Below are 26,964 nucleotides of genomic sequence, written 5' to 3' on the forward strand. Positions count from 1 at the left end.
ATATAAAATTACTAATGCAAATAATACCATCATATATTCACAGACATGCTGAATTTTTGAACAGCTAAAAAAAAGATGGGAGGAAAAATCCTTGAAACTAATATGAAACCAACATAATTCAGTATTTAGCCCCTGGTTCTTCAGACTTTGGAATTTATCAATATCATAACTAAAAAGACATTATGGAACTTTATATTACAAGTACATAATGTTTAAATGTAAGACTAGACAACATAATAGAATCACAGATTAATACTGTCCCTGAGACGGGACAATAATTAAAGCTTCACATACTAACCAAGGTGATATGTGATTTTCCTAATTCCCTTTGAATAAATTCTTGATCACATAATAGGCTTCCAATTTGGCAGCAATTCACAAAATAAGTTAAAAGGCAAAAAATGTTTTTCTATGAAAAGAACCAGATATGCCTATCAAGAAATTTAGTAAAACTTAAAAAATTAACATAATGTCTGAATTTAAAATGTACCTTGAAAAGTATGGCTTTCTAGAACAACTATGTGATTACAGTATTTCAGTCAATTTCCCCAAAACAAATAAATTTTGTTTATAATACCCAACTCTTTAACCTACCTAGAATTTGATTCTCGTAAGTGGCTATGCTGAACTACAGAAGTTGCCGGACTGATGTTAGGAGTAGCACAGCGAGATGTGCTCAGATCACATTGATCCAGTAATTTGAGTAGCTCTTCTTCGGTTGGACCACCTACATCTTAGGAGAACAAATAGTCGTCATAATTGCTTATGTGAAAAGTTTAACCTTGTGACAAAAACATCTTTCTGCATGAGAACCTACCCTTATCTTCACTTTTGTTAACCATATCCATAGCAGTGGTCAGATCCCACATTTGAATGCTGCCATTTGTATGGCCTGTGAACAAGTAACGCCTTGGTCTCGAGCCCATCCTACTGGATCCTTCACATTCCCTCACTGTAAATGAAGATATTGTAGTACAGTCAACAGCCTGGATCTCACATATTCTGCAAAAGAAAAGCAGAAAGAGCCCTGATGGGAATGAGCAATTATTTAAAAAGAAGCTATAAAACTAAAAAGGCAGAAAGAAATAAAGAAAGCAAACATGGTATACTAGAAAAGACTTTTAAAAAATCATTTAAAATTTATGTGTAAATTTTAAAAATCTGAAACCAGAAGAAATATATAGCTCTATGGAGATAGCCCATATTGTATCCATCATTAGGATAATACTCTTAACTTTAAAAAAATATTTTTATGGCTATTTGATTTTCATAAAAGATAAAAAGAACCTGAGAGAGAACAATTACTATCCACATTAACAAATGAGGAAACCAAGGGATAACATCAGTAAATGATTTTTCCAAAGTCATGTAAGGGCTACCTGAATTGTACTTGGCTGAATTAGTTATCCCAGCCTACTTCAGAGTTGAGGGAGTTTATTAAAAAAGAAAAATCGGTATAGGCAAACACAAGGTCAAAAAAATAGACAAAGAAAAAATACCATCCACATGAATCTGAGAAACATACAGGAATAGAGTATGAAGCTTAGATGAGCTTCCTAGTAGGCCGGACAAAAAGGAGGGAAAAAGTTAATTCCTACATGCCCACATGTAGTGATAAAGACTATCCTAGTCTCATTCTTGATCTCAAGGTTTGTGAATACAGGAATAAACAAACCAAAGTATTTTTCCTGTACTCTCATGCAACAATCAACTCTAAGGAAAGTGAAAGTTTATCTCCAAATGCCCTTTTAGTTATGTGGGCTCTTGGCTGGATCTAGAAACCAAACTGACACCACACAGACTGACAAGAGAGAAGTATATAGGTTTTATTAGTTTTACATGTACATGGGAATCTTCACAAGAGAGTGAGGTCCAAAGAAGTGGCCAAAGCAAGATGCTTTTATACAATTAGACAAAGAATGATAAACTGGAGAACAAATGACAGGATGAAGAAAATCTGACTAGAGGCAGTACATTTCTAACGGAGTCACTAGAAGATATGTATATATTATATATATAGTGGGACAATGCAAAGCTAGTGGAAGGTAAGCATATTCACTCAGGTCCACTGCAGCCCCCAGTTCCCACTCTCTTGTCCTGGTACAGGGAGGATAACACTCCCAGAAAATCTTTTGGCTTGCTGCATGTAAAAAAAGAGAGAGGTCAGCTATCCCCCTCTGAAATGACAATTTATCCAATGTTTTCTCCTCAAAATAATCAATATACCAATTTGGCATATTTTGGAGTAGAATGTCCTTCACTACTTCGCAACAAAAAGGGTTCTGTGACCAAATGGGGTGGAGGGGTTCACCAAACACAAAGCAAGCAATCGATTCTCCAGCAGACACCAGCTAAGTATCCTCTAACTCAATTTAATTCTGACACTGTCTGTCATATCAGCTAGTGTGACAGGTAGAAGACTCAGTCTCACAAAGCTGAGCTCCACTTCAGAGGCTGATCACAAGCCTCAGGTTATTTTGCCTGTGCTTCTAACTGACTGACTGTAAATCAGGGTTCCCACAGTCTCCTCCTTAGGTTCAATTAATTTCCTAGAGTGGCTCACAGAATTCAGAGAAAAACTCACATTCACTGGTTAATTACAAAGGGTACAGATGAACAATAGATTCCCAGGGTAAGGTGTGTGGGAAAGAGCATGGAGCTTCCATGCCCTCCCTGGGCACGCCACCCTCCAGAACCTCCAGGTTTTCAGCTACCTGGAAGCCCTCTGAACTCAGTTATTATTATTATTTTAATGGAGGCTTCATTACATAAGCATGAGTGATTAAATCATTGGCCATTGATGATCAACTTAGCCTTCAGCTCCTCTCCCCTTCTCAAAGGTTGCAGGGTGGGGCTGAAAGTGCCAATCTTCTACTCCCGTCTTGGTCTTTCTGGTGACCTGCCATCAGTCAACTCACTGGCATACAAAAAGACACTTATCATTTGGAATACTTCAAGAATTTTTGAAGGTATATACCAGGAAGCAGAGACAAAGACCAAATACATATTTCACAATATCACACAAAGGAAGTTTTTAATATTTTGCCAATATAAAGTTTGAAAGAATTATTTTCATGGGCATTATCAGATTTTAAAATTCTCCCTTCTTTTAGCTGCTAGGGTTTTTAAAAATCATAAATAGATGATGAATTGTCAGATTTTATTCCTGTATCTATCAAGATGATCATAATTTAGTGAATTACATTTATTTTTAAATAATATCTGTAAATTGATTTAAAATGTTCAACAACCCCCTCTTCAGATTCCTATTAATGTTTCAAATAAAACAAATCAACATTTGTATGCATATGAAAACTTGGGTCTCAGAAAATACCCTCAGAAGCAAAGTTTCTCTCTGACCTGCAAGGCAAACCATAGAGACAATCTTCTTTTTCCCCAAGGTGGGTCAGAGAAACCAGAACCCTCTTTCCCCAAAGCTAGCCATGAAGCATAAAAATATTACCCTAACATTTCCCTATCTTTCTGTGAACAGCTGGCCATAAAGAAATTGAGGCCCTCACTACAGAGGGGTTCTGCCCCATCCCTGGGAGAAACGAACGCCACACGGAGACAGTTCCTGCAGGAGTTCTCTACTCAGTCTATTTGTGTTAACTTACACCTTTTTGTCCAGTCACAGTTCTACATGGCTGTCCTTGCTTTTTCTAACCTAAGCATAAAAACAGACACTTTTCCCTCTGTCTTTGGGTCTTCATTCTGAAGACTCTCGTGCCATATAAAACTATAATAAAATCAATTTGTAATGTTTTCTCCTGCTAGCTTATCTTTTGTTATAGGGGTATCCACTGTGACCCTAATGCTTCTACAAAACAAACATAATTTTGCTCTTTTTTTCCCCCTATGGAATAGATTTTTTAAAACTACTCCTTTATGTTTAAAATTTTCTACAAGGTTTTTTTCCTGCTTCCTTTAAATAAAACTCTTTCATTTCACTTCTCACTATTAGGAGCCTGAACTGTCCTTAAACAAAATCTTTGGTTCACTACAGCTTTATAAAGGGCTGATTTTCTATTCAATTCTACGGAGTAATTTCTGCATGTTATTTTTGTAACTATAGCTTTTCCTTTGGAATCATAAACTTAAAAATTATAAAATTTGTTTTATCATGCAGAAATTGTAGTTGATTATAACACACTGTTACTGTTAGAAATAACTGAAAGGGGGATATTAGAAATAACAGAAGAGGGGATATTAGAATTGAATAAGTAAATATGATATACTACATTGTTAGAGAATGTTATACCAGTTTTAATAACATTTCGCAATTTCTTCACTGAATATGCAGAGAACACTAAATCACAGTAATTTAGGGAATCTGAGATAATGAATTTTAATCTAAAAAATTCACTTCTCAAAGAATTTATTCATCAAAATATTAAGAGATATGTTGAAAACGCAACCATAAAATTTTAAAATCAACAGGATTAGTAACATTAAAATGAATATCAAATGATTCTATACCTAGAAAACCCCATAGTCTCTGCCAAAGGCTCCTAGATCTAATAAACAACTTCAGCAAAGTTTTAAAAAACAAAATCAATGTAACAAAATCAGTAGCATTTCTATACAGCAATTATCATTAAAACTGAGAGCCAAATCAAGAATGCAATCCCATTAACAATAGCCACAAAAGAATAAAATACCTAGATATACAGCAAACCAGAGAGGTGAAAGATCTTTACAACAAGAATTATAAAGCACTGCTCAAAGAAAGCAGGCAACACAAACAAATGGAAAAACATTCCATGACCATGGATAGAAAGAATTAATATTGTTAAAATGGCCATGCTACACAAAGTAATTACATCAATGCTGTTCTTATCAAACTACCAAGGATATTTTTCATAGAACTAGAAAAAGCTATTTCTAGGCCAGGCACAGTGGCTCATGCCTGTAATCCCAGCACTTTGGGAGGCAGAGGTGGGTGGATCACGAGGTCAGGGGATCGAGACCATCCTGGCTAACACGGTGAAATCCCGTCTCTACTAAAGATGCAAAAAATTAGTCGGCGTGGTGGCATGCGTCTGTAATCCCAGTTACTCAGGAGGAAGAGGCAGGAGAATGGCCTGAACCACAGAGGCGGAGCTTGCAGTAAGCCCAGATTGTGCCACTGCACTCCAGCCTGGGTGACAGAGTGAGATTCCATCTCAAAAAAAAAAAAAAAAAACTATTCAAAAGTTCATATGAAACCAAAAAAGAGCCCAAATAGCCAAAGCAATCCTAAGCAAATGAACAAATCCAGAGACGTCACACTACCCAACTTTAAACTATCCAACAAGGCTACAGTAACCAAAACAGCATGGTACTGGTACAAAAACAAACACACAGACCAATGGAACAGGATGGAGAACCCAGAAAACAAAGCCACACACTTGCAACCACCTGATCTTCAACAAAGCTGATAATAAACAATGGGGAAAGGACTCCTTATTCAATAAATGGTGCTGGGATTACTGGCTAGCCATTTGCAGAAGATTCAAACTCAATCCCTTCCTTTCACTACATACAAAATTCAACAGAAGATGGATTAAAGACTTAAATGAAAAACCTAAAACTGTAAAAACCCTAGAAGGAAATCAAGGAAATATCATTCTGGACATCAGCCCTGGCAAAAATTCCATGACAAAGACTCCAAAAGCAACTGCAACAAAAACAAAAATTGACAAGTGGGACCTTATCAAAGTAAAGAGCACTTGTGCCACAAAAGAAACTATCAGCAGAGTAAACAGACAACCTACAGGATAGGAGAAAATATCTGCAAACTATGCATCTGACAAAGGTCTAATATCCAGCATCTATAAGGAACTTAAATCAGCAAGTAAAACACGACTCCATTAAAAAGTGGGCAAAGGACATGAGCAGACACATGTCTGGAGGTTGCAGTGAGCTGAGATTGCACCACAGCATTCTAGCCTGGCAACAGAGCAAGACTCTGTCTCATTCATAAGTAAATGAATAAATAAATAAAATGAAAACAATAACCTTCCTAATGGACTCTTTATAGGAATTTTACTTTTTTCATTTGTTTGACATGCAAAAACTTTTTCCCTGCAACTTTTAAGTTCTGGGCTACATGTGCAGGATGTGCAGGTCTGTTACATAGGTAAACATGTGCCATGCTGGTTTGCTGCATAGATCAACCCGTCACCTAGGTATTAAGCCTGGCATCCATTAGCTATTCTTCCCGATGCGCTCTCTCTCTCCATCCTCCGTCACCCTCAACAGGCTCCCTGTTGTTGTTTGTTCCCTCCCATGTGTCCATGTGTTCTCGTCGTCAAAAAAATTTGTTTTTAAAGCAGAGAAATGTTGAAGTAAAATCTGAGGTTATAAATAATAATTTTAAAAGAAGTAAAATTTCAGTCAAAAGGAAGAGGAAATTAACTTCTACTATACATCTATTATGGTTAGGTACCATGCAAGATATTACACGTTTGAAATTTATTTTATCCTATGATATCCTGCCAAAGTCGTTGAACCTTATTTTATAAAGAAACTGGGCTAAGGGAAATAAAATAACTTGAGTTGCATTTACATAGCTAGTAACAGGAAGTGTCAGAATTAGTTCAGCAAAATCACTATGTTCTTTAAGTTTGAATAGAAAAGACTAAACAGAGGAATACTGCCAGTGCCATATAATGGAAGCATAAGGGCAGCATTCACATACAAATACTGAGGAGACCGCATAAAGACAGGAATCCTGCTCTCACGGAGACAGATAATTTCTCTCCATGTTAAAGTAGACACAAATTACTCTAAAATAGAAAATAAAACATGGGTGCTATGTCGTAAGCTGTGCCAAGATTATGCACATTAGTGTTATTAATCAGTATTTGTCATTTTTATTTTAAAAGGGGATACTAAATGTCAGGAAATCTGTAATATGTTTTATTTGAGAAACAAAAATAATGTATACAGATTTATATGGGATGGAAAATATTTAAGTTCTAGGTTTTTTAAAGAAAGAAACTGCTTATAATAACAAAATTAATAAGTATTTATGTTTGGCCATGAAAAAAAGTTCACTGTGTTCTTATTCTATCATTAGTCCCTCCTAACTGTCCACAGCATCAGTGAAACTCTTAAATCCCAGAAAGTAAGCATAACGTATACTGTCTTCATTTTGAGTTTGATTATGAGATAACAGACTCCTCTCCCAACAATTTGTTTCTACTAGCACTCTTTGATCAATACATCAAATTATGCCATATGTTTTGTAAGACAAAAGGTGGCTTCTGAATACAAATATTTTTACAGTAAAGTGTTACCTTTTTCCAGTAGATGAGAGTCTTACAAATAGTTTGTTGGTGATGGGAACAACTTTCTGGATAAACACCTGTTGATCGTCTCGCTCTCCAAAAGGTCCTTGATCAGAAAACAAAAATGTCAAAAAATTAAAATTTTAGTTCTTTCATTTTACAAAAGGAGCATTACTCTTAATACAAGAAAAGAATTTCTCATACATACCAATATGGTATCACATTTCAGCTCACAATCAGACATGGAATAAATGTATACAAGTACTTCAATTTGCATTAAAAAATTTTTAAAGAAATACACAATTATTTCTAAGTTATATTTTATATATAACTAAGGCTGTAAAAGCTAAAGGAAAAAATGTCCTAAGGTGCTACGTTAACAGTACTAGCCGGAGACCTGTTAAGATATTTACTATCTTTGGGGATGTGCTTAGATTCTTATAACTTAAAAAAGACATATACATTAAGTCATTTCATGTACTGATTTTACTTTTTTGAGAAGACAACACACAAAATCTTAAAATATAAAGTGAAACTTCATCAGATGGAATGTAATTAGTTGAAGCTTCTGTTAACCACATTTCTTCCTTTAGTATTTCTTCTTTTTAAGGATGCAAATTAAAAAAACACACACAATTTTATATAAGGTAATTGGTAAACCAAAAGAGAAAAACAAAGTACAGTATGAAGACTAAAGTACAGCATAAAATTTACTACAGAGTTGCACCCTGAAGCTTTTCAATCTAAAATGAAAGATTCAATTATTTTCACTTTATTGTATTTGGCAAGACAGATAAATAGCCTATTATATTTTAGAAAGATCCTGAACAATAACGTAAAGAAAAAAGTTTTTGTTTAAAACTTAAGCATAAAATTTTAATAATTCTCTTTTCCCATTATACATAGTAGCTAAAATAGTATCAACTTACAATTCATAAAAAGTATTGTAAAAAGTTTTACAATAAAATTTTTAAAGACAATATATCCCAAGTTATGTTACACGAAACATACATGTACTTAATAAATGAACCAATGTCATCTTTATTATTAGTTAGCAAATACTTATACCGTACTTAGCATGTGCCACCGTAAATGTTTTCCAAATATAAAATTTTAATCACCATAATAACCACTTAAGGGAGGTGCTATTATTTACTATCTCCATTTTACAGATGAGAAACATAAGGCACCAAGAGATTACTTAACGAAAGATCTCATAGGTCTTTATATGATGGAAGTGGAATTCAAACAAACCTAAGCTGTCTGGCTCTTCACTATACTATGCAGTTGCTCAATTACTGGAACTTTCTGATCTCTAATTTTATTAAAATGAAATGACAGTCCTCATTCAATAACTCATAAACAAGGTTAAAATAGTGACCATGAATAAAATAACTCAGAATAAAATAACTAGGAATGAGAAGACTATAGAACTGTATCTTCTCTCCCCTTGAACCTCATATTGACATGAGACTGACCCATAATCTATTCTTCATAGCTTAATTCTTTGCCCTCTCTTCCCCCACCTCCCATTTATAGTTTCCCTTCCCAAATTGGCTCCTTTCCTTGGAATACAAAATATCCCCAGATCTTTCTTAACTTTAATGAGGGAGAAAGTTGGAGGAATAAAAAATATGACCTTCGATCGCTTCTCGGCCTTTTGGCTAAGATTATGTGTATAAATATGACCTTTGAACTTCCTTGCCTTCCAACTAGCTCCATTACTTCTTTCTTTCATGGATACCTCCAACATCTATTACCCCATTACCCACTACAATGTAGATTCCACCTTTACCACTCTACTGAATCTGGACTCTACTCTGTTCCACTGATCTATATGTCCAATGATCTCTGAGGATATATATATTTTAAATACCACTATAAAGAGGAATGAAAAACCTCCCTGTCCCCTTTATCTTACTGGGTTTTATAATTAATTCACAGGGCTGTTTATAAATATCTTTGTATTCACAATACACATGCTCTCCTTGAACAATACATCTACTCCTGGGGCTTTCAGGTGCTTCTTATATGCAGAATACTCATAAACATAATTTCTAGTTAAGGTCTTTCTCCAGAGACCAGGTATATCTTCACACCACAGAATAGTATCCATATGCACCATCACTCAAAATACGTAAGTCTGAATTCATCTTTGTTTTCAAAATAAGTTATTCTTTCTATATTTCTGTATTTAGTAAGTAATACTCAGCTACTCCATTTCCCAAGAATCCTTAGGGTCACTTTAGACTCCTTCCTCTCTCATGCCTGCCACATCTAGTCAATGACCACCATGCACTTTGGTTAATAAATTCCTCCTTTCTGGTTTCCTTGTTTCACTCTCTTAAGTCTTCACTGTCAAGTTTTCTTGCATGCTCTTGAAAGATGAATTATATATATCACAAATCTAGTATCATTCTCAAAATTTTTCAAAAGGTCCCCATTACTTACAAGATAAAATCTAAATTTCTTAGTTTGATGTATAGATGCCTTCCATGATCTGGCACTGGCCTATTCACTCAGTATGTCTTAGTATTCTTACCCACATATCCTATAATCTAACAATTAATGACCTTCCTGACATTCTCCAAACTTGCCAAGTTCCCCTGGCTTCTACCCTTTTAACTTGCTGTTTTCTCTGCCAGGAATGTTCCAACCCTAGAATCTCACACACCCAACAAATGTCTATCCTTCATGTATCAGTTCAAACATTAAAACCTCTATGAAGTGCTGTCTGAATCTCAGCTTCCGTCAACATTAAGTGGGGTATCTACCTCCTAAATTGTCAAGAAGATTAAATGAGAGCATATATTACAACCTCTAACACAGATCCTGGCACTGTCTCCTCTGGGTTCTTTTTGACCTATGCCTTTAAGCAGAGTTCCAAAATACAATTGTTTCATTTAATTCCTACTGCTCACTACATCGTAAGTTGATGTTCACTGCACTTTTTAAAATGTCTAGTATCTAGAACACAAGCACTCAATAAATGTTTATTGAATAAATAACAATATAAACTTCCAGTGCCTAGCATCATGCAGAGAACTGGGATTACATAACAACTGTTAAAACTGGTAACACTGCATATTTCTCTTTCTAAAAATCATAAGGCTGTGGTAGTAGAATTCTCTTAAGTAGCTTATAAGGACAGTAAGATTCTTTCAAATGGGGCCGGGGGTGGAATGATCTCTATGAAGACTGTGTATGTGTATGCACACGTGTGGATGTGAGTGCCCATGTGCACATGTATGTATGGTGTATAGAGAGAAAACCTAAACTAAACTTAATACACCTTTTGCTGAAATCAGAGAATATCAATGGAGACATTCTACACTGTTTCATAATGAATATTACCATGTCATCAAAATGACTCTCATTATATAGGAACATTTTCGAGCTTCAAATTTTATTTTCAGTAGATTAATAAAAAAAATTTCAAATATCAAATGTACACAGCTATCATAGTTTTAATAATAAAAGTAGCTAACGTGAAGATGACACTCTTTAAATGAGGAAACATTAATAAGAAGAAAAATGTGCTCTCCTAACATTTTAATGAAAAACAATGCAATAAAATAATTTCGTGAATTTATAGAATTTCATCAGAAAAATACACTAAAATTCTGTTTAGAATTTCAAAATTAAAATGAAAACTTTGTATTTAAAACTCGTTTTTATGGTTTTATTAGTTGATATGCTTCTTCTGAACAGCTAATATAGGACCTAAAAATGCCCTAAAATAACTCACCTATGTCATTTCCAGAGGAATAGCTACCATGACTTTCTGTCTCCTCCAGGGACAGTATCTTGAATGACGCTAAAGGAGTAGAACCTGGTTGAGTAGAGATCATTCCTCTGAATCGCGTTACTGTCCACGTCCGGACATGGTTATTATCTGCACAGACTAGCAAAGAAAGAGAACACAAAAGAATGCAAAATTACTTTTAAAAACTCATTTTAAGTTTTTTCACAATCATCTACATTAAACACATCAGAGTATAAGTGGCAAATGACATATTTATCTTAAAACTATACGTAATTTGTATCTACTTAACTGAGAAAACTGAGTATGCTTTACCCTGCTGAAAAATATAAGGTATGTCAAGTAAACCTACAGATCCTCATAAAAATAGCTTGTAGGGTATAAATGTAGTAAAGGTTAAAAATAATGTGTGTGTAAGAAAAAAGATGCTGAATATTGTCCTGTTCTGTGGCTAAACTACATAGTAAACAGTTTCCTGGTTTATTTTTCCTAACTATAGAAACTGTTTCTGCTTATGCTACTCAAATATTAACCTAGATCAGGACTTACCGAAAAATTATTGGCACAAATGACAATTGTCAAACATCTTAAGCAATCAGCTATTTATTGCCCACTCATCATTACATTAAGGAAAATTAAGATTCTATACTAAAGCTGAGCAATATTTTTATACAAAGAAAGTCTGCATTTAAAAAACATGCTCCAATTAGTTTTATTTTGCTAACAGAATATTAACTGAGCATATACTAAAATGTCTCCTAATCTATCTCTACTTTTTTTTGTCTGAGTAGATACTCTATTTGAAAATACATACCATACAATGTATTACTAACGCAAAAACTACTTTTTTGGCATGCTTTAATAAAAAATATACTAATTTTGCCATTCATGATTTTAGAAAATCTGTTATTATTAGCAATGAGCTATGAACTCATCCGTAAATATTAGGAAAGTCTCCAAAATTTCTTATATACACACATACATAATATTTACTACCAGGTAAAAATGTGTTACATATTTTACAGTTACACATATTTTAAACAAAACTTTAGAAAGAAATTTAATTTTGGCAAATAGAAATAAGTAACAACTGTGTACTTTCTATTCTTATGTAACAAAATTCTCAATTGCTAGACTGTCAGTTTTCTGGTGAAAAAGGAGACATTTTGTCCTAGGCTATTTAATTTCATGGGAAATCATTTCCTGATTTCACTACTAAGCTTACTAGGATTCTGAAAAATAATTTAAATATTGTTAGTTGATTCAATTGGACAACTATGTCAACTTTGCTAATATCGGTCATCATCTAAAGTTTTTCTTTAAGGGATCAAACTGCACTATAAGGAAAACAATGTCATTACATATGTGTTAATATCCACCAGGTGGCAGAATAACATAACTGAGTATACATAAAATGCTCCAGATTTTTTCTTAAAAAGGATATTTCTCTTGATAAACTTACATAAGTTTCAAACCTACATGAAATATCTGATGTTAAAATACAAGTTTTACAAAGTAGTTCCTTGGTATCACATCCCACAATAACCATCGAAACATCACAGTAACCCTGCAAAACGGCCTATTTTCTCAGAGCATTGAGTTGCCTTATCTCATAACATTTATTCAGCATCTTTTATGTGTCAGAACTATGCTAAGTGCTGAGAATAGAACAAAGTTTCTGCTATTGGAAAACTTTTCTAATTATACAGAGATAATAAACAAGCAAATAAATGATTAAGTGATAAAGCTATAAGGAAAACAAAGCAAGGTACTGTTAGGGAAAGTTATTGTTGGATAGAGGTTTGGCTAATTTAATTTAAAGCAGGTTGCCAAGGAGTCCTCATTGAGAAGGGATTTGAAACGCCACCAGAATGACAAGAATGCAGCCAAACAAATATCTAGGGGCAAAACATTTCGAATAAAAAGAACAAACGCAAAAGTTCTCGAAGGCATTTTTAAAAAATAGAAAAGCCAACAGGTTAGAGTGTTATCAGCAATGAGAAAAGTGACACGGGAGTTGGGAAGAGATTTTAAAGGTAGGTAGAATCTAGAACAAGAAAAGCCATATAGCCCACGGTAGAAATTTAAATTTATTCTAAATACAATTAGAAGTCATCAGGAATCAGACTTGGTTTGCATTTCTAAAAGATACTTCTGGTTGCTGTGTGGAGCATGTACCACAGAGACGGAAAAGTTGAGAAGTTACTAGTTATCTAGGGGAGAAAGGATGATGATGTGAGACAGTAGACTGATAGCAATGAAAAGTGATTGGATTTGTGACATAATGTGGCAGCAAAGCCAACAGGACTTACTGGTGAATTGTACTATGTGGGAGGTGAAAGAAAGGGAGAAATCAAGGGTGATTCCTAGATTTTCAGCTTTAGTAGATAAGTAGATGGTGACACTGCATACTAAGATGGCTTTTGAGACAGAAATCGTTAAGTTCCATTTTGTCCAACTTAATTTGAGATGCCTATTAAACATACAACCAGAGATCCAGACACTGGATGCATAGGTTTGGAACTCTTTGGATGGTCACAGGTGGAGGAAAGTTTGGGAGCCATTGACATATAGTTACTTACTATTCAAATAACCGGGGAAGTGCAGATAAAGAAGAATAGAGAGTCCAGGAAAGAGCTCAAGGGCAATCCAACACTCAGCAATTGGACAAAAGAGGAGGCACCAGCACGAGTTAGAAAATCCTCAGTGGGGGAGGGGAATAATGTTTTATGAAAACCTAACAGAGACTGTTTTAGCAAGGCCTACTTATACCACAAACAATTACACATTCAATAAAAGCATAATCAGTCAGCTATGGACTGAATTTCAGCTCCACATGGTGTTTAAATAGATTGAGAAACTTTCACTACATCTTTCACAAAAGATGCATTATCTTCTAGCCAGACTTCATAAAAACAAATCTGATACATGAAAACCACGTTTGTAAAAGTTTTAAGTTGGGCAGGAACTGCTCTACAAAAGGAGTTAATGTAAGACTCCTCTAGAAAGCAAGCTCTACTGACATACCCAACTCACAATACAACTTTCACAAAGCCTTTTAGAAATCATCTTCCATACACAATTAATTTCTTCAATAGAATTTTACTTTGTAATCAGAAAGTACTATTTGTTAAACTTGAAAATTAGTACTTAATTTTTTATGTATCCAATTAGTATATAAATTTTTTAAAATTGTATATGACTATAAAGAACTACAAACCCATGAAAAGGTTTTCTTCAAATAATCTTTATAATTTTAAATTTTATTATTTTTATGAGATGACAAAATATCAAAATACACATTTAAAACTACAGTTTTAGCATTAAACCATAAGATAACCTGATTTATATTAAAAGTAAAAGTTGAAAAATTTAATAAAAATTCCTCTTAGCAGGGTCAAAATAAATATTTTGCAATAAGATATGCCAAGAGAAAAAAAAAATCACACCTCCTAAATGTATGTATATTAAAACCAGGCAAAATAAAAACCATCTTTTTTTTTCTCTTTTTTGGTAGAAACGGGGTTTCACCAGTTGAACGCCTGGGCTAAACCAATCCACCTGCCTTGGCCTCCCAAAGTGCTTGGATTTATGGGCGTGAGCCACTATGACCAGCTCAAAGAAATCTTTAAAAGACGATCATAATTTCCTCAGTTATTAAACTTTTCTAGTACTTCTTCTAGTATATTTTTCTCACATAAACACTGCGTTTTCATTCTTTTAATTTGTGCGGGTACAGAAAATAACACACAAGGCCAAGTTCTTTACCAGTACTAATGAAATTATTTTACCTGATACAAGATGCTTCTCTGATAGCATGATTTTTGTTACGGGACTTCGGTGAACTGTGAAAGTCTGAAAAAGCTGAGGACCTGATCCAACTGTCTCTGGGTGTTGTACAATCACTCGTACTGCTCCAGAGCTCGTACCATAGGCGATCTCAATCCAGTTACCACTGACACCTATATCAAGTCGAGTTGACAGGTGATATATTATGGAATGATAATAAAAAAGCTACCCTTGCAAAGCTTCCCTATGATAAAATAGGCAGAGCTGGATTCACTGTTTATATCAGCCCTAAATCCAGTTCAGTAAAAAAAAATCTTAAAACTTCTCGGGTCATCTTAAAATCATTATTTCCTTGATAAATCTTTTCCTAACCTTCACTTCAAGATGTAACTATTCACCTCCTGCCTTGCACTATTAGGTTCTATCACAGCAATTATAACACACTAATTCTGTACTTATTTATATGTCTAGCTACTTCTACTCCTTATTGACAAAGACTGAATCATAATCATCTTTTTATCTGTCACCTTACAGAGTACCTGAGACACAGTAGATACTCAACATAGTTTAAAGAATTCATAAATCTGCCATGCCAAGAATACTACATAGTATCCCAAAAGCAATATTCCTTATTATGTCTAGCCTAGAATTACCATCTGTTCTACTTAAACTACAATACTAAATCATTCTCAGATAGTGAAGCATTATATATAAATACTATATATATAAATACTATTGAAGTTTCAAAACACGGTGCTAGGGAATAAACATACCCATTACATTGCTTCCATCATACTTACAATATGTTGTTTCCTCTAATCATCTAAGGTTCAGCAGTGTCTTTTCTTTTCTTTTTTTAAAAAAGTGCCCAGTCCCCATCGTAAATTTAGATAGGAAAAATTTCAGTGACCTATACTCTTAAAAGCTTCACAGATAGAGAACCTCTTAGCTTTACTAGCTGTTCTAGTTTTACTAACTGATTCATCTGAAAATACCTGAATCAAAGGAAAAAAAGTATGTCATGAAAAACACTTCCTATAACCAGAAGATGACTCCATTTTTCATGTCTTAAAATCCCCGTCACAACAAAAGAAGTGCTTTGATTTGTAAAACTTTCCCAGTTTTATGCCTGCTTTTTAACTAGATTAAAAAAAAAAAAATCCACATCTCATTCTAGAGCAGGGGTTGGCACATTTTCTGTAAAGGGCCAAGTAGTAAACATTGTAAACTCTGCATGCCACACTGTCTCTGTCACAACCTCTCAATTCTGTCATTGTGGCAGAAAAGCAGCCAAAGACAGCTGGTGTCAAAAAGAGTCAGCTTGGCTAGAAATCCATGGTTTACCAAACCCGATTTCTAGAGCAATACAATTTAAGTCCTACTATGGTTTCAGTCAAATTCATGGGTATACTCTTGAATATTTCTTTCATACTAAAAATTATGGTTTCCTTTGTTAATTTAAATAAAATGATGACTTACATAAGCAGCACATCCAAACCTAGTAGTATTATTGAACATATATTAATGTTTATTAGAACTCCTTTTATTATAGGTAAATTTTAAATTTCCCATTTGTGTTTATCTCTTACTCCTTTATAGAACTAGTCTGTTACTTTCACTGCAATGGCCTCTAAAATGCACTGAAAGTTATAAAACACCTTTTTCCTACAGCTTAAATTTTTAAATTCCCAAGAAAATAAGCATAGTTTCCAGTATTAGTCTAAGAACTTTTTATTTTTTAAAAAGTTCCTAATTTTGAAGTGAAAAATTAGTTATTTTAATAGGAAGATAAATGTGCAGATTTGTTTTTGTAATTTCAGCTAATATTATAATCATATGGCTTAACAAATGCAATTCAGCAGAAGTTCCAATTTTCCACCTCAAATTATGTTTGTTTACTAGTCATGTTTGACTTCAGTATGAAACTTAATACAAATTTTAGACTTAGTAGAGATGAAATCCTTAGCACTGCAGTTCTCAAAAAGAAAGATACCAGTTTAATTTGACCTAGTCACACAATAAATTAATGAATAAAAAGATAAAAAGTCAAGAATGTATAAAATTGGCCATGTACTAACTTGTTTTGGGTGTGAGGTAAACACTCAGAGCAGTAATAGCATCATTTGAAGGATCATGATACAGTTCAGTTACAAGAAGATCATTATCTTTCATTCGCAAGGGGAACTTCTGCATATCTAAAACATAACAAATTTAAACAGCATTAAAATAAACAGCATATCTATTTAAAACTGATAGGTAATGTTTTCTTGTTCTCATTTAAAAAATTGCATTAAGCAGGAGCATTTTAAGGGACTGTACACTTACCTATGTAATATATTGATCCATTGTTACATCCCAGCAGAAGGAATGATCCAGCAGTGTCATAACTAGTTATAGGAACAACATCTTGAACCTGATGTAGTAAGAGTATTATTAGATGTTAGATAGTAAGTATAATTTCTGTTTTCTGGTCAATTTCCTCAAAACTTTGATTCTTCTGGTAAAGAGGCAACCAACATCCAATTTTAGTAAGGCTTAGGAAATAAACTTTCTATAGGTGCATGCATGCACACACATATACACAAACATGCTATAGAGGAGAACCCACCAATATACTTCCTTCAAAATATTTTTTTTAATTGTATTTCCCACAGCAGTACTTTCCTTTCTCAATTTCGATGGGTTGTCTCCTCTTTTTTTGCATGTGATCACTAGATCGCAGCCCACTGGAACTGAAAGGCCAAGTCTGACCAGCTCCCTCTCTTTTCCCCTTCTCATACAAGAGATTAAACGACCTGTCCAAAGTCACACAGTAAGCAAGTGATAGAATTAGAACTAGTAAACAAAGCAACTGATTTCCAGAAAGTACTTGCTCCCTTGATAATTTATTATTTATCTGAAAAGGTGGTATTCTCTATTTTTCATTCTCCTTATTAAAGATAACTTGTTTTCTAGGAAATGGCAAGGCAAACAAAGTCTCATATGCATTTATTTTTTTTAAAGTATAGGAATTAAAAAATTAGTTTTTCCAGGAAAATCAATCTAGTTTACAAATTAATACCTTTCCATATTTGCGCTAAAAGAAACAGCAAAGGGCTTGAGTTTTACCACAAAACAAAACAAAAAGCGAACAAACAAAAACCATAAAAAGTGTGGGCGTGCTGGCTCATGCCTGTAATCCGAGCACTTTGGGAGGCCGAAGCGGGCAGATCGCCAGAGGTCGGGAGTTCAAAATCAGCCTAGTTAACATAGTGAAACCCCGTCTCTACTAAATATACAAAATTAGCTGGGTGTAGTGGCGCACGCCAGTAATCTCATCTACTCGGGAGGCTGAGGCAGAAGAATCACTCGAACCCGGGACGCAGAGGTTGTGGTGAGCCGGGATCATGCCACTGCATTCCAGCCTGGAAAACAGAGTGAGACTTGGTCTCCAAATTAAAAAAAAAAGTGTTTGCGGCCGGGCGTGGTGGCTCACGCCTGTAATCCCAGCACTTTGGGAGGCCGAGGCAGGCGGATCACAAGGTCAGGAGATCGAGACCACAGTGAAACCCCGTCTCTACTAAAAATACAAAAAATTAGCCGGGCGCGGTGGCGGGCGCCTGTAGTCCCAGCTACTCAGGAGGCTGAGGCAGGAGAATGGCGTGAACCCGGGAGGCGGAGCTTGCAGTGAGCCGAGATCGCGCCACTGCACTCCAGCCTGGGCGCAGAGCGAGACTCCCTTTCAAAAAAAAAAAAAAAAAAAAAAAAAAAAAAAAAAAAAAAAAAGTGTTTGCTAGGATAGTTGCAATACTATTTTAGTAGAGTACTATTCTACTCTTCATCAAAATTAATCTTTCCTGTTTACAGCCAGGCCAGAGATGCCTATTAAGCTTCTTCATAGATGACACTTAAATGAATTATTAGACACCAAGTTTTGCTTCCAAGTCTAAAAAACTTCCAATAAAAGTTAAAAATGTTAAGGGACTTTTACTTTTCATATACTATATCTCGTTTTCATTTGAAAAGTTAAAATCTAAACATTATCTGCTTAACATTTAAGTACTTTTTATGTACCACATATTATCCAAGAGAACAAACACTGAACTAGAGATAAGGGATGTGGGGTACCTCCTTGCTCTCTAGGAGCTGGTAAACTTGTGAGAAAGAAAAATAGCAGACAATTATAGAATAGGCACTAGAATAGACTAAATACAATCAGAGGTGAGAGGGGAAGAATTGCCATCTCAATGCTGGTGGGTGAAGAGCAAATATCAAGGAAAGGTTCACAGAGGAAGTGAAGCTTGAACACTGAAGTCAACTATGAGTTAAGTAGGGCAAGGGGAAAGGGAATATCTGAAGAGCAAGTGAAAAAGCACAGAATCTAGTTTCATTCTAATTAAAAACAGGAATAACTAAAACTTGAAAATAATGCTTCCTCTAAGCTCTTCCTGATATAACCCTAATTTCTATATGTACCCTCTCAATGTCATGCAGTTATGAGTTACACTAGAAATATCTCAAAGAACTCAATTGTCATGCCCTATCCTGAGGTCAGCCTTTTAATTAAAGCCAACGCCAAAACATTTTATACCAGGTAAACATTAAGTACTTTTCAGTGATATCAGTAAAGATGTCTAAAGGATGGAGGGGAGACTGCTTTACACACCACTAACCAATTCTCTTACCCAAGTTAACTAAATCATCTTAGCTCTAGCACTAAAGGAAAGGGCTTAAACTCCTACCCCAGAATCTTCATGGCAGGAAAATGGGGACAGATAAGGCCATGAGATTCTTCTCCCTTTGGATACTTTTTTTTTTTTTTTCCAATGAAAGAGCAGGAGGAGCCTAGCACTTCCCAAGGCACAAAGGCAAACATTTTAACCATTTATTCTCTGGGAGGACGGGCTCTAGGATTAAAGCCTTGCTACTTCTTTTTCTGTAACCCTTAATCATGATCTGCTTTTCTTTCCATGTCTACCCTTCAATACAGCGAGAACAGAGAAAGCAGAGGATAAGCAGAATCACAGTGAGTTAGTAACTGCTGAGTTCCCTCCTAGCACAAGCAAGGAAGCAGCCACTGTGTAGCCTCTTCTTTATCCTAACAACTTCATGGCAAGAATCCAAGAAACCATACTGATTAGTATGCATGGTTCAGTCATGTGGTCACAAATAAAATATGGAAGCGGATTTTTCTCTTATAAGGTAGCACACAGTGATTACCACTAATCTCTACATGTAAATTTAAATGTTTTACAGTTTTAAAATACCACTCTATCTTCCCATGTAAGGCCCCTAGAATCTTTTAACTATAATCTCTATACCTGTAAACTCAACAGTATTTTTTACAGGATGTTTTAACCTTCATCCATTAATTTTTAAATAATCACTTATCTAAATTTACCATTGTATTTACCACTTTCCAATTTCCTAATCACTGCTTAATGCATTCCATTTCTTCCCCTTCAAATACAAACAACCTTCTTCTCAAAAGGCATTTTTCTTTAGTAGTCCTTTCATTGAGGGTTATGAGTGAGAAATTCTCTCCGGAAAAAAAACCCTTCTCATTCAGGTAGTTTTGCTGTGTATAAAAACCTAGGTTGAAAGTTACTTTCTCTGCCATTTGGAGAATGCCCATAGTCTTCTTCTGGTGTCTACTAGTGGTGATGAGGAATCTGCTCAAAGTCTAATTACAGGCAAACTGTCACTATTCTGTGAATACTTTTTATCGTAATATATCTTTTATTACAGCACATTTAAACATTTAGGCTGCCAAGACTTGGTACATTTCTTTAATCAATAAATTCATGTCCTTTTTCATTTCTCCAAAATGTTAGCCGCTGTTATCTTTTCCAATATGGCTCCTCTACTCTGTTCCTACATGAAATACTTTCTCACTTTTTCCTCCTTTTTCATATTTTCTATCTCACTCTCTTGGCTTAACTGGAAATGATTTTCTCAGATGTGTCTGTCAATTTACTAATTTTCTTTTAGCTCTGCTTCTATTTAACCATTAAATAAATTAAAAAAAAATTTTCAATGATCTTTTAAATTTTAGTGTTTTATTTCCCTCCATTTTCTGATTTGTCCTATTCCTTCAATACAGCAGCTTTCTAATTGTTCCATTATTTCCAATTTGGGGACTGCAAATTTTTTATGTTTGATGACTTTTCATCATTTGTTTCCATGTGAAGTTTATAAGTTTTGGGAAGTTATTTTAGTAGAAATTACTTCTTCGATAGGATTCTTGTGTGCTCTCTTTCGTGAAAGTGTTCTAACTGGTGTCATGTCTGTATCTAGAAATGTAATTGGTTCTAAATCAGTTTCTCAAATTGGGGCTCTCATACAACAAAGGCAAGTCTTTGTGCTTCAATTCACTCCTAATTTGAATATGTTGGTTTCAATTTCTAATGGTTTACTCTTGCATCTCCATTTCCCATTCCAAGACACCAAACACACATCAAACTTTCTTGTTCCAAGACTATTGGGCAAACTTTTCCCAGTCCTCTCAGGGATTGAGAAACTTAAACCTTCAGATTTTTGTAGGAGGCTCAATTTCTACTGTCCCATGAAATCATGCCGGCTTTTGCTAAAATCCCAGATCCCAGAGCCTTTACTTTGGTATGTGGTACGCAAGTGTGTATAAACAAACTAGTCAATTAACATAATTTAATACATAGTATAAACAATATACATTGTTTCAATATTTGTATCTAATATTTCTCTATATAAATTTAGAATATCTAAATCTAAGTAAGAATCTCGTATTTCTTACTATAAATTCTGTAAGTAAGCAAACAGACCATACTTAAGAAAGCAGTCAAGGCATAATACTGAAAAGTCAATCCTCTCTCTCCCCAACAAAATGTGGGCCCAGGATTCCAATGCCTGCCTTATTCCTATTCCTAATATGCGGAGGTCTGTAAACCTATCACACACACACAAAAAGTTTGCTTCTAACATCAGTGCTACAGGTGCCTCACAACAGGAAAGAGAGAAGCTAAATTAAACACAACTCCCAAATTCTTGTCCAGTCTAGTCCATCAGACCACAGAAATTCACTCTGAATTATTCTTCCCAGAACCAATATTTCCTCCCCAAACTCAGCCTCCACTGTGTACTTAGAGGCTAGGCTATCACTCAGATGGTACTATGGCTGAAGATCTCTATTTCTCAGAATACACATGAGTTATCTGATTCTTTAGGAAGTAAAGTACATAAAGCCTTTCCAGAGCTAACTTTCAAAGCTCTCTGCTTTGATATGAGAATGAAACATGTATAATCCATATTTCCAATACAAATCTAAATTTAAAATATCAACTTGGGAAATAGTGCCTAAAAATTGCTCTTATGCTATGTAACAGCCTAGGCTACCTACTTGACAATACCAATTAATTCCTTATTAATCTTCTTTTGTAACATAATTTTGTGTGTGTAGGCGGGGGGGGTATGGAATTAAACAAAAAAATGGAAACAAGAAACAGAAACATTTCTTTAATTTTTTTTTTTTTTACTTTTATCTTACCTGAATCAGAGTCAATGCTTTTATAACATTTTCATTAATATTTTATTGAAACTGTCCTCATGATTTTGCAAAAAACTTTTAAGATTACATACAAACCTGCTTCATCTGACTCAAATACTTAAAATTAACCTTGATTATGTAACTAAAGAACTACATGGATCCCAGGTCTACTGCAAATATACTATTTATAATTTCTGCAGTACTTGACAATAGTCTTCAATGCCTTTCTCTTTACTCCTTCCTTACCCTTCTGTCACAGAGAAAGAAATGTCTCTACTCCCTGTGGGGTCAACCTTTCTAGCTGTGCTATAGATTCCACATACACTCTTGACTTTTATGGGACCAGAAATAATCTCCATTCTTTCAATCTTCAGGTCCTTCCGGCAACTCTTCTCTCTAGCTACAAGTATGCTCAAGCCTGTCCTAACCTAGAGGAAAAATAAAGCACCAAATATCTTTTTTTTCAAACCAGCATTGATCCTTAAGCCATCACTTTGATTCTCTGCTTTCCTTCACCACCAAACTTCTTGAAAGGTATTTGAATCTGCTGTCTCCTTTCTCTGATCTTTTACTTCCTCATTTCCTGCCATCTAGCTTTCTTCCACCAATACCTAACATATATATTTGAAAATGATATCTACTGCCAAAATTAATGTCATTTCTCAATCATGTCATGTTCTTTGGCTCTTCGTCATCTATCTTGTCCCCTTAAATGCTAACGTTCCCCCAAAGTTCTAATTTGGATTTTGCTTTCTTTCTATATACCCACTCAATGGAAAATCTTATCAATTTTTTTATCACATAAATATTATGGACTCTAAAGATTTCTCACCTTTCTTCTTTCCTAAATTCCAAAGGAGTACTTCCAACTATATACCTAACATCTACCTTGAATAACCATAGGAATCTCAAAGTAAACGTATTAATCAATTTAACCATTCTTCACTTGACCCACCAGCCTATCTGCTTCTCTTCCCACGTTTCCTATCAATTCAAAATACTACCAGCTACTGGATTGTCAAACTAGAAACCCAAAATTAGAAATACATTTCTCTTTCTTCAATTTCCCACATCAATCAGATAGCAGACCTGTCATTTTAGGAAGGTCTATGAAATATTTTTCAAATGTACTCATCTTTGCCACCTCGACTACCACTGCCGTTAGTTGAAGTGCTCTGCTTCTCGATTGCTGTATTGCTGTAGTAGATTCCCTCCTGACCTCCAGTCCACCTTTCATTTTAGCAACCACTGTTACCTTTCTAAAACATGGATCTGCTTATGTCACTCCCTGCTTAAAGTCCTTAATTCTTCCTCTTTCCTTTAAGAATCAGGTATTAACCTTTTTAAAGTCTTACCTCTTTCTTACTCCTCTCAAGTACTTGAGAGTATTTAGCGTGCTATCATCTCTGAACAGATTATGGGTTTTCACACAGATCTGTGCTCCTGTTCAGGAAATAAAATTTGCCTGGACTACCATGCTCAAGGCATTGAACTTCGAACATTTAAAACAAATGGAGAAATGCCAAACCACAGTTTAAAAAACTCACTTATTTTCCAAAGTAACTTAAACTCTTGAAAATATGCTCAAATATGCATCTAGTAAAAAAATTGACCACTACATTCATTCAATATTTGTATAATCGAAACCAGAAACAATATGAATTCTACAAGGAAAAAAAATACATAATCAGCATACGTTTCAGAAATATTTTAACTTCTGTAATATGCTTTAGTTAAAACTAACCTGCCAGTGCTGAGTGACAGCATTCCACACTCCCACTTTCCCTGTATGACTCGTGGCCACCAACTGGTTACCAATAAAGAAGAGAGCATCTACAGGAACACCCAGGCTGAACACTCCTTAAATGACAATAAAAAATAAAAAGGTTAATCGGTCACCATTTTTATAATTAATCAAAACCTGGATTAAAAACATCTTAAAGGTGACAATTTAAACCTATTCTCATTACTACAAACTATGTGCTATACGTGTTTGGGGACCAGAAATAAGAAACTCACAAGCTCTTAAGCAGCTTACAGAACTACTAAAGCAAGGAAGAATCTGCTCCAAGCCATCTCACACTGCTCTAACACCTTATCCTGAAGCTTGGTTCCTAACTTCAGTTGATCATCAAAATAACCTGACTGACAGATTTAAAATAAACAAAACAAAACAAAAAGGATCCTGGGATCCATGCCAGACTCACTAAATCAGAAAACCTACTGTATTGTTACAAAATCCATAGGCGAGTTAGATGCAGCTTGTCCATAGACCCGATATTTAGGAACTAGTGATCTGAACACACAGACTTGGCAACCTCAACTATCCACAATGTGTCTAAATTCTGGAAATAAGTAAAAAGGAGAAAAAAGCAGCAAGAAGTCACACAATACTAAAAACAAACATTCGGGCCTTTTACTCAGAGCTTATTTTAAACCCCATGTTTTCCAGCACTGCAATCTCAATTTAATTAATTCAAAAGACACTACATTAGGCTTTAGGATTAAAAAACACAAGATGACGAGATGTTACTAAGAACTTACACTTTAGTAGAGAAAAAACTGCAACCAATTATAATTTGATATAACAATAACAGAAGGATGCACAGGGTACAATAGTATCTATGGGGTAAAAGAGGGCATGTAAAGGTGGTTGAAAATATATCTTAGAAAAGAAGCCATCTCAGTTGGAGTTTTTAAAGGTTAATAGGAGTCCATCTAATTGGGAGACTGAATAATGGCAAGCTCAGGGAATCTGAGCAAACAGAAGATAAGTGTAGGTGAGCGAGGTTGTAATGAGCACATATCACAATCAACAGCAAAAGACCCAACAATGCCTAAGCAGAGAATTCTAGGCTCATCCTGGTATGGCATATTGGCCTTATACAGTTGTCTCTCTTTAGCAGAGTACTGCACTAGGAGTCAGGAGAACCTGGGTTGGGATCCTGGCTCTCAGAGTACCTTTGTTTGCCACTTTTTTGGTTCTTATCTCAACTACAAAATAGGGTCTAAGCTAAATGTTTCAATGATCACTTGAGCTTAAAAATGTTATAACTGGCCAGGCACGATGGCTCACGTCTGTAATCCCAGCACTTTGGGAGGCCAGGGAGGGTGGATCACTTGAGGTCAGGAGTTCAAGACCAGCCTGGGCAACATAGTGAAACTCTATCTCTACCAAAAATACAAAAATTAGCTGGGTATGGTAGCACACGCCTGTAATCCCAGCTACTGGGGAGGCTATGGCAGGAGAATCGCTTGCACCCAGAGGCAGAGGTTACAGTGAGCTGAGACCACAACAGTGCACTCCAGCCTGGGTGACAGAGCAACTCGGAAAAAAAAAAAAAAGTTATAATCCAATTCTAGCATTTAAATAGCATTATCTTTTATTTGAAAAACACTTTATGGGAAATATATTTTTTATCTAATAATGCTGGGAAATAAGTCTCACCTCTAAAATACTCTTTTATATAGATCTTTGGCTGCTTCAAGTATCAGTTTATTTATTTTTAAAAAGTACCTGTGCCAATACAAACAACTTCGTCAGCATTTAGCTGAGAAAAAAATGCATGAAACCTTGAAGCACTCATGGGAAAAACAAAGCAACTGAATGCAATTATAACATGCTTTAAAAGCATAAGCCAGAAAGATTACTGATTTCTTTTGAATCTTATACTGGTGCTAGGTATTTTCTTTGTGTTCAGAACTGTATGATACAGAAGACTAGTGACAAATAACACCTTGAAAACTTTTAATCAGTCTTGTAAAAGCAAGGCATCTAGCAAGATGATACATGACAAAAAGAAACCAAAACAAAACACTTGCTAAGTATTGCCAGAAATCTCTTTTATATAAACATTTTAATTATATGTATAAAATCCATATTTACACAAGCATGCACATGAAACACATTATATCAGCCCAAAAAGCTAGAACAAAATAAAGTACAACACACACACACAAAGCTAAGTCCTTTGCCCATTTCTTAATTGGTTAAGAAATGAACCTGCCACTTCAAAGCATAAAGTCATCAGTTCACATTGTATATACAATTTTAGGGATTCTACATAATAGTACTTTACTGATGATAACAAACAATGTGAACATGTTTTAGAACATGTGAAGCCAACTATATTCAGTATCATGGGCTATGTGAAAGGCAGAAATGAAAACAGGAAAACCAACTAACATTGATTACTCCAGAGAAGGATGAGGTTCTGGGAAATCAAGAAAGACACTCTGAATGGTCTCATGAAATTTAAAATGTCACTCCCGCTTAGGCTCAACAATCCTGAGCACCAGTGACAGGGAAGACAACAGTATAAATAATGACCAGTTCCTGTTTAAGGGGCCCTCTTGGTAAAATATTGCTTATAGCGGCAACCCAGTAACTCTGTCTTATCTAAGTTATAATGAAGGGAGTTCAGCCTCTGGGAGAGCCCTATCACGGATATACCAACTCTAACAATTTTCTTTGGATAGTGTTGTCATGTTCTGAAGAACATCTGTTAACAACAAATGGCTTCTTTTACAGGGCATGAACAAATTACTACTGTACCAGCTCATAACATAGCTACCTATCACATTAGCCTTTGAACACCAAGCAAGTAATAAAATTTCCTTCACTTATTAGTATGTTA

The 26,964-nt window shown here is 35.0% G+C and overlaps 1 protein-coding gene across 3 annotated transcripts in view; it reads right to left on the reverse strand.

The window, feature by feature from the left end:
- The window catches only part of KCTD3 (potassium channel tetramerization domain containing 3), a 57,310-nt gene that overhangs the window by 1,906 nt on the left and 28,440 nt on the right, over positions 1-26,964 (reverse strand). For 2 of the 3 annotated variants that reach the window (XM_050780537.1, XM_050780523.1), the window contains exons 10-17: positions 24,072-24,187; positions 17,152-17,239; positions 16,905-17,021; positions 14,829-14,999; positions 11,023-11,178; positions 7,284-7,380; positions 818-1,002; positions 595-733 (exon numbers count right to left, since the gene is read on the reverse strand). In XM_050780537.1, the coding sequence (XP_050636494.1) occupies positions 595-733; positions 818-1,002; positions 7,284-7,380; positions 11,023-11,178; positions 14,829-14,999; positions 16,905-17,021; positions 17,152-17,239; positions 24,072-24,187 (1,069 nt within the window). The remainder of the gene's footprint in view (positions 1-594; positions 734-817; positions 1,003-7,283; positions 7,381-11,022; positions 11,179-14,828; positions 15,000-16,904; positions 17,022-17,151; positions 17,240-24,071; positions 24,188-26,964) is intronic. The other variant, XM_050780532.1, reaches the window with a different exon arrangement.

Source organism: Macaca thibetana, chromosome 1, assembly GCF_024542745.1.
Source record: "Macaca thibetana thibetana isolate TM-01 chromosome 1, ASM2454274v1, whole genome shotgun sequence".
In the NCBI taxonomy this organism is placed as follows: Eukaryota; Metazoa; Chordata; class Mammalia; order Primates; family Cercopithecidae; genus Macaca; species Macaca thibetana.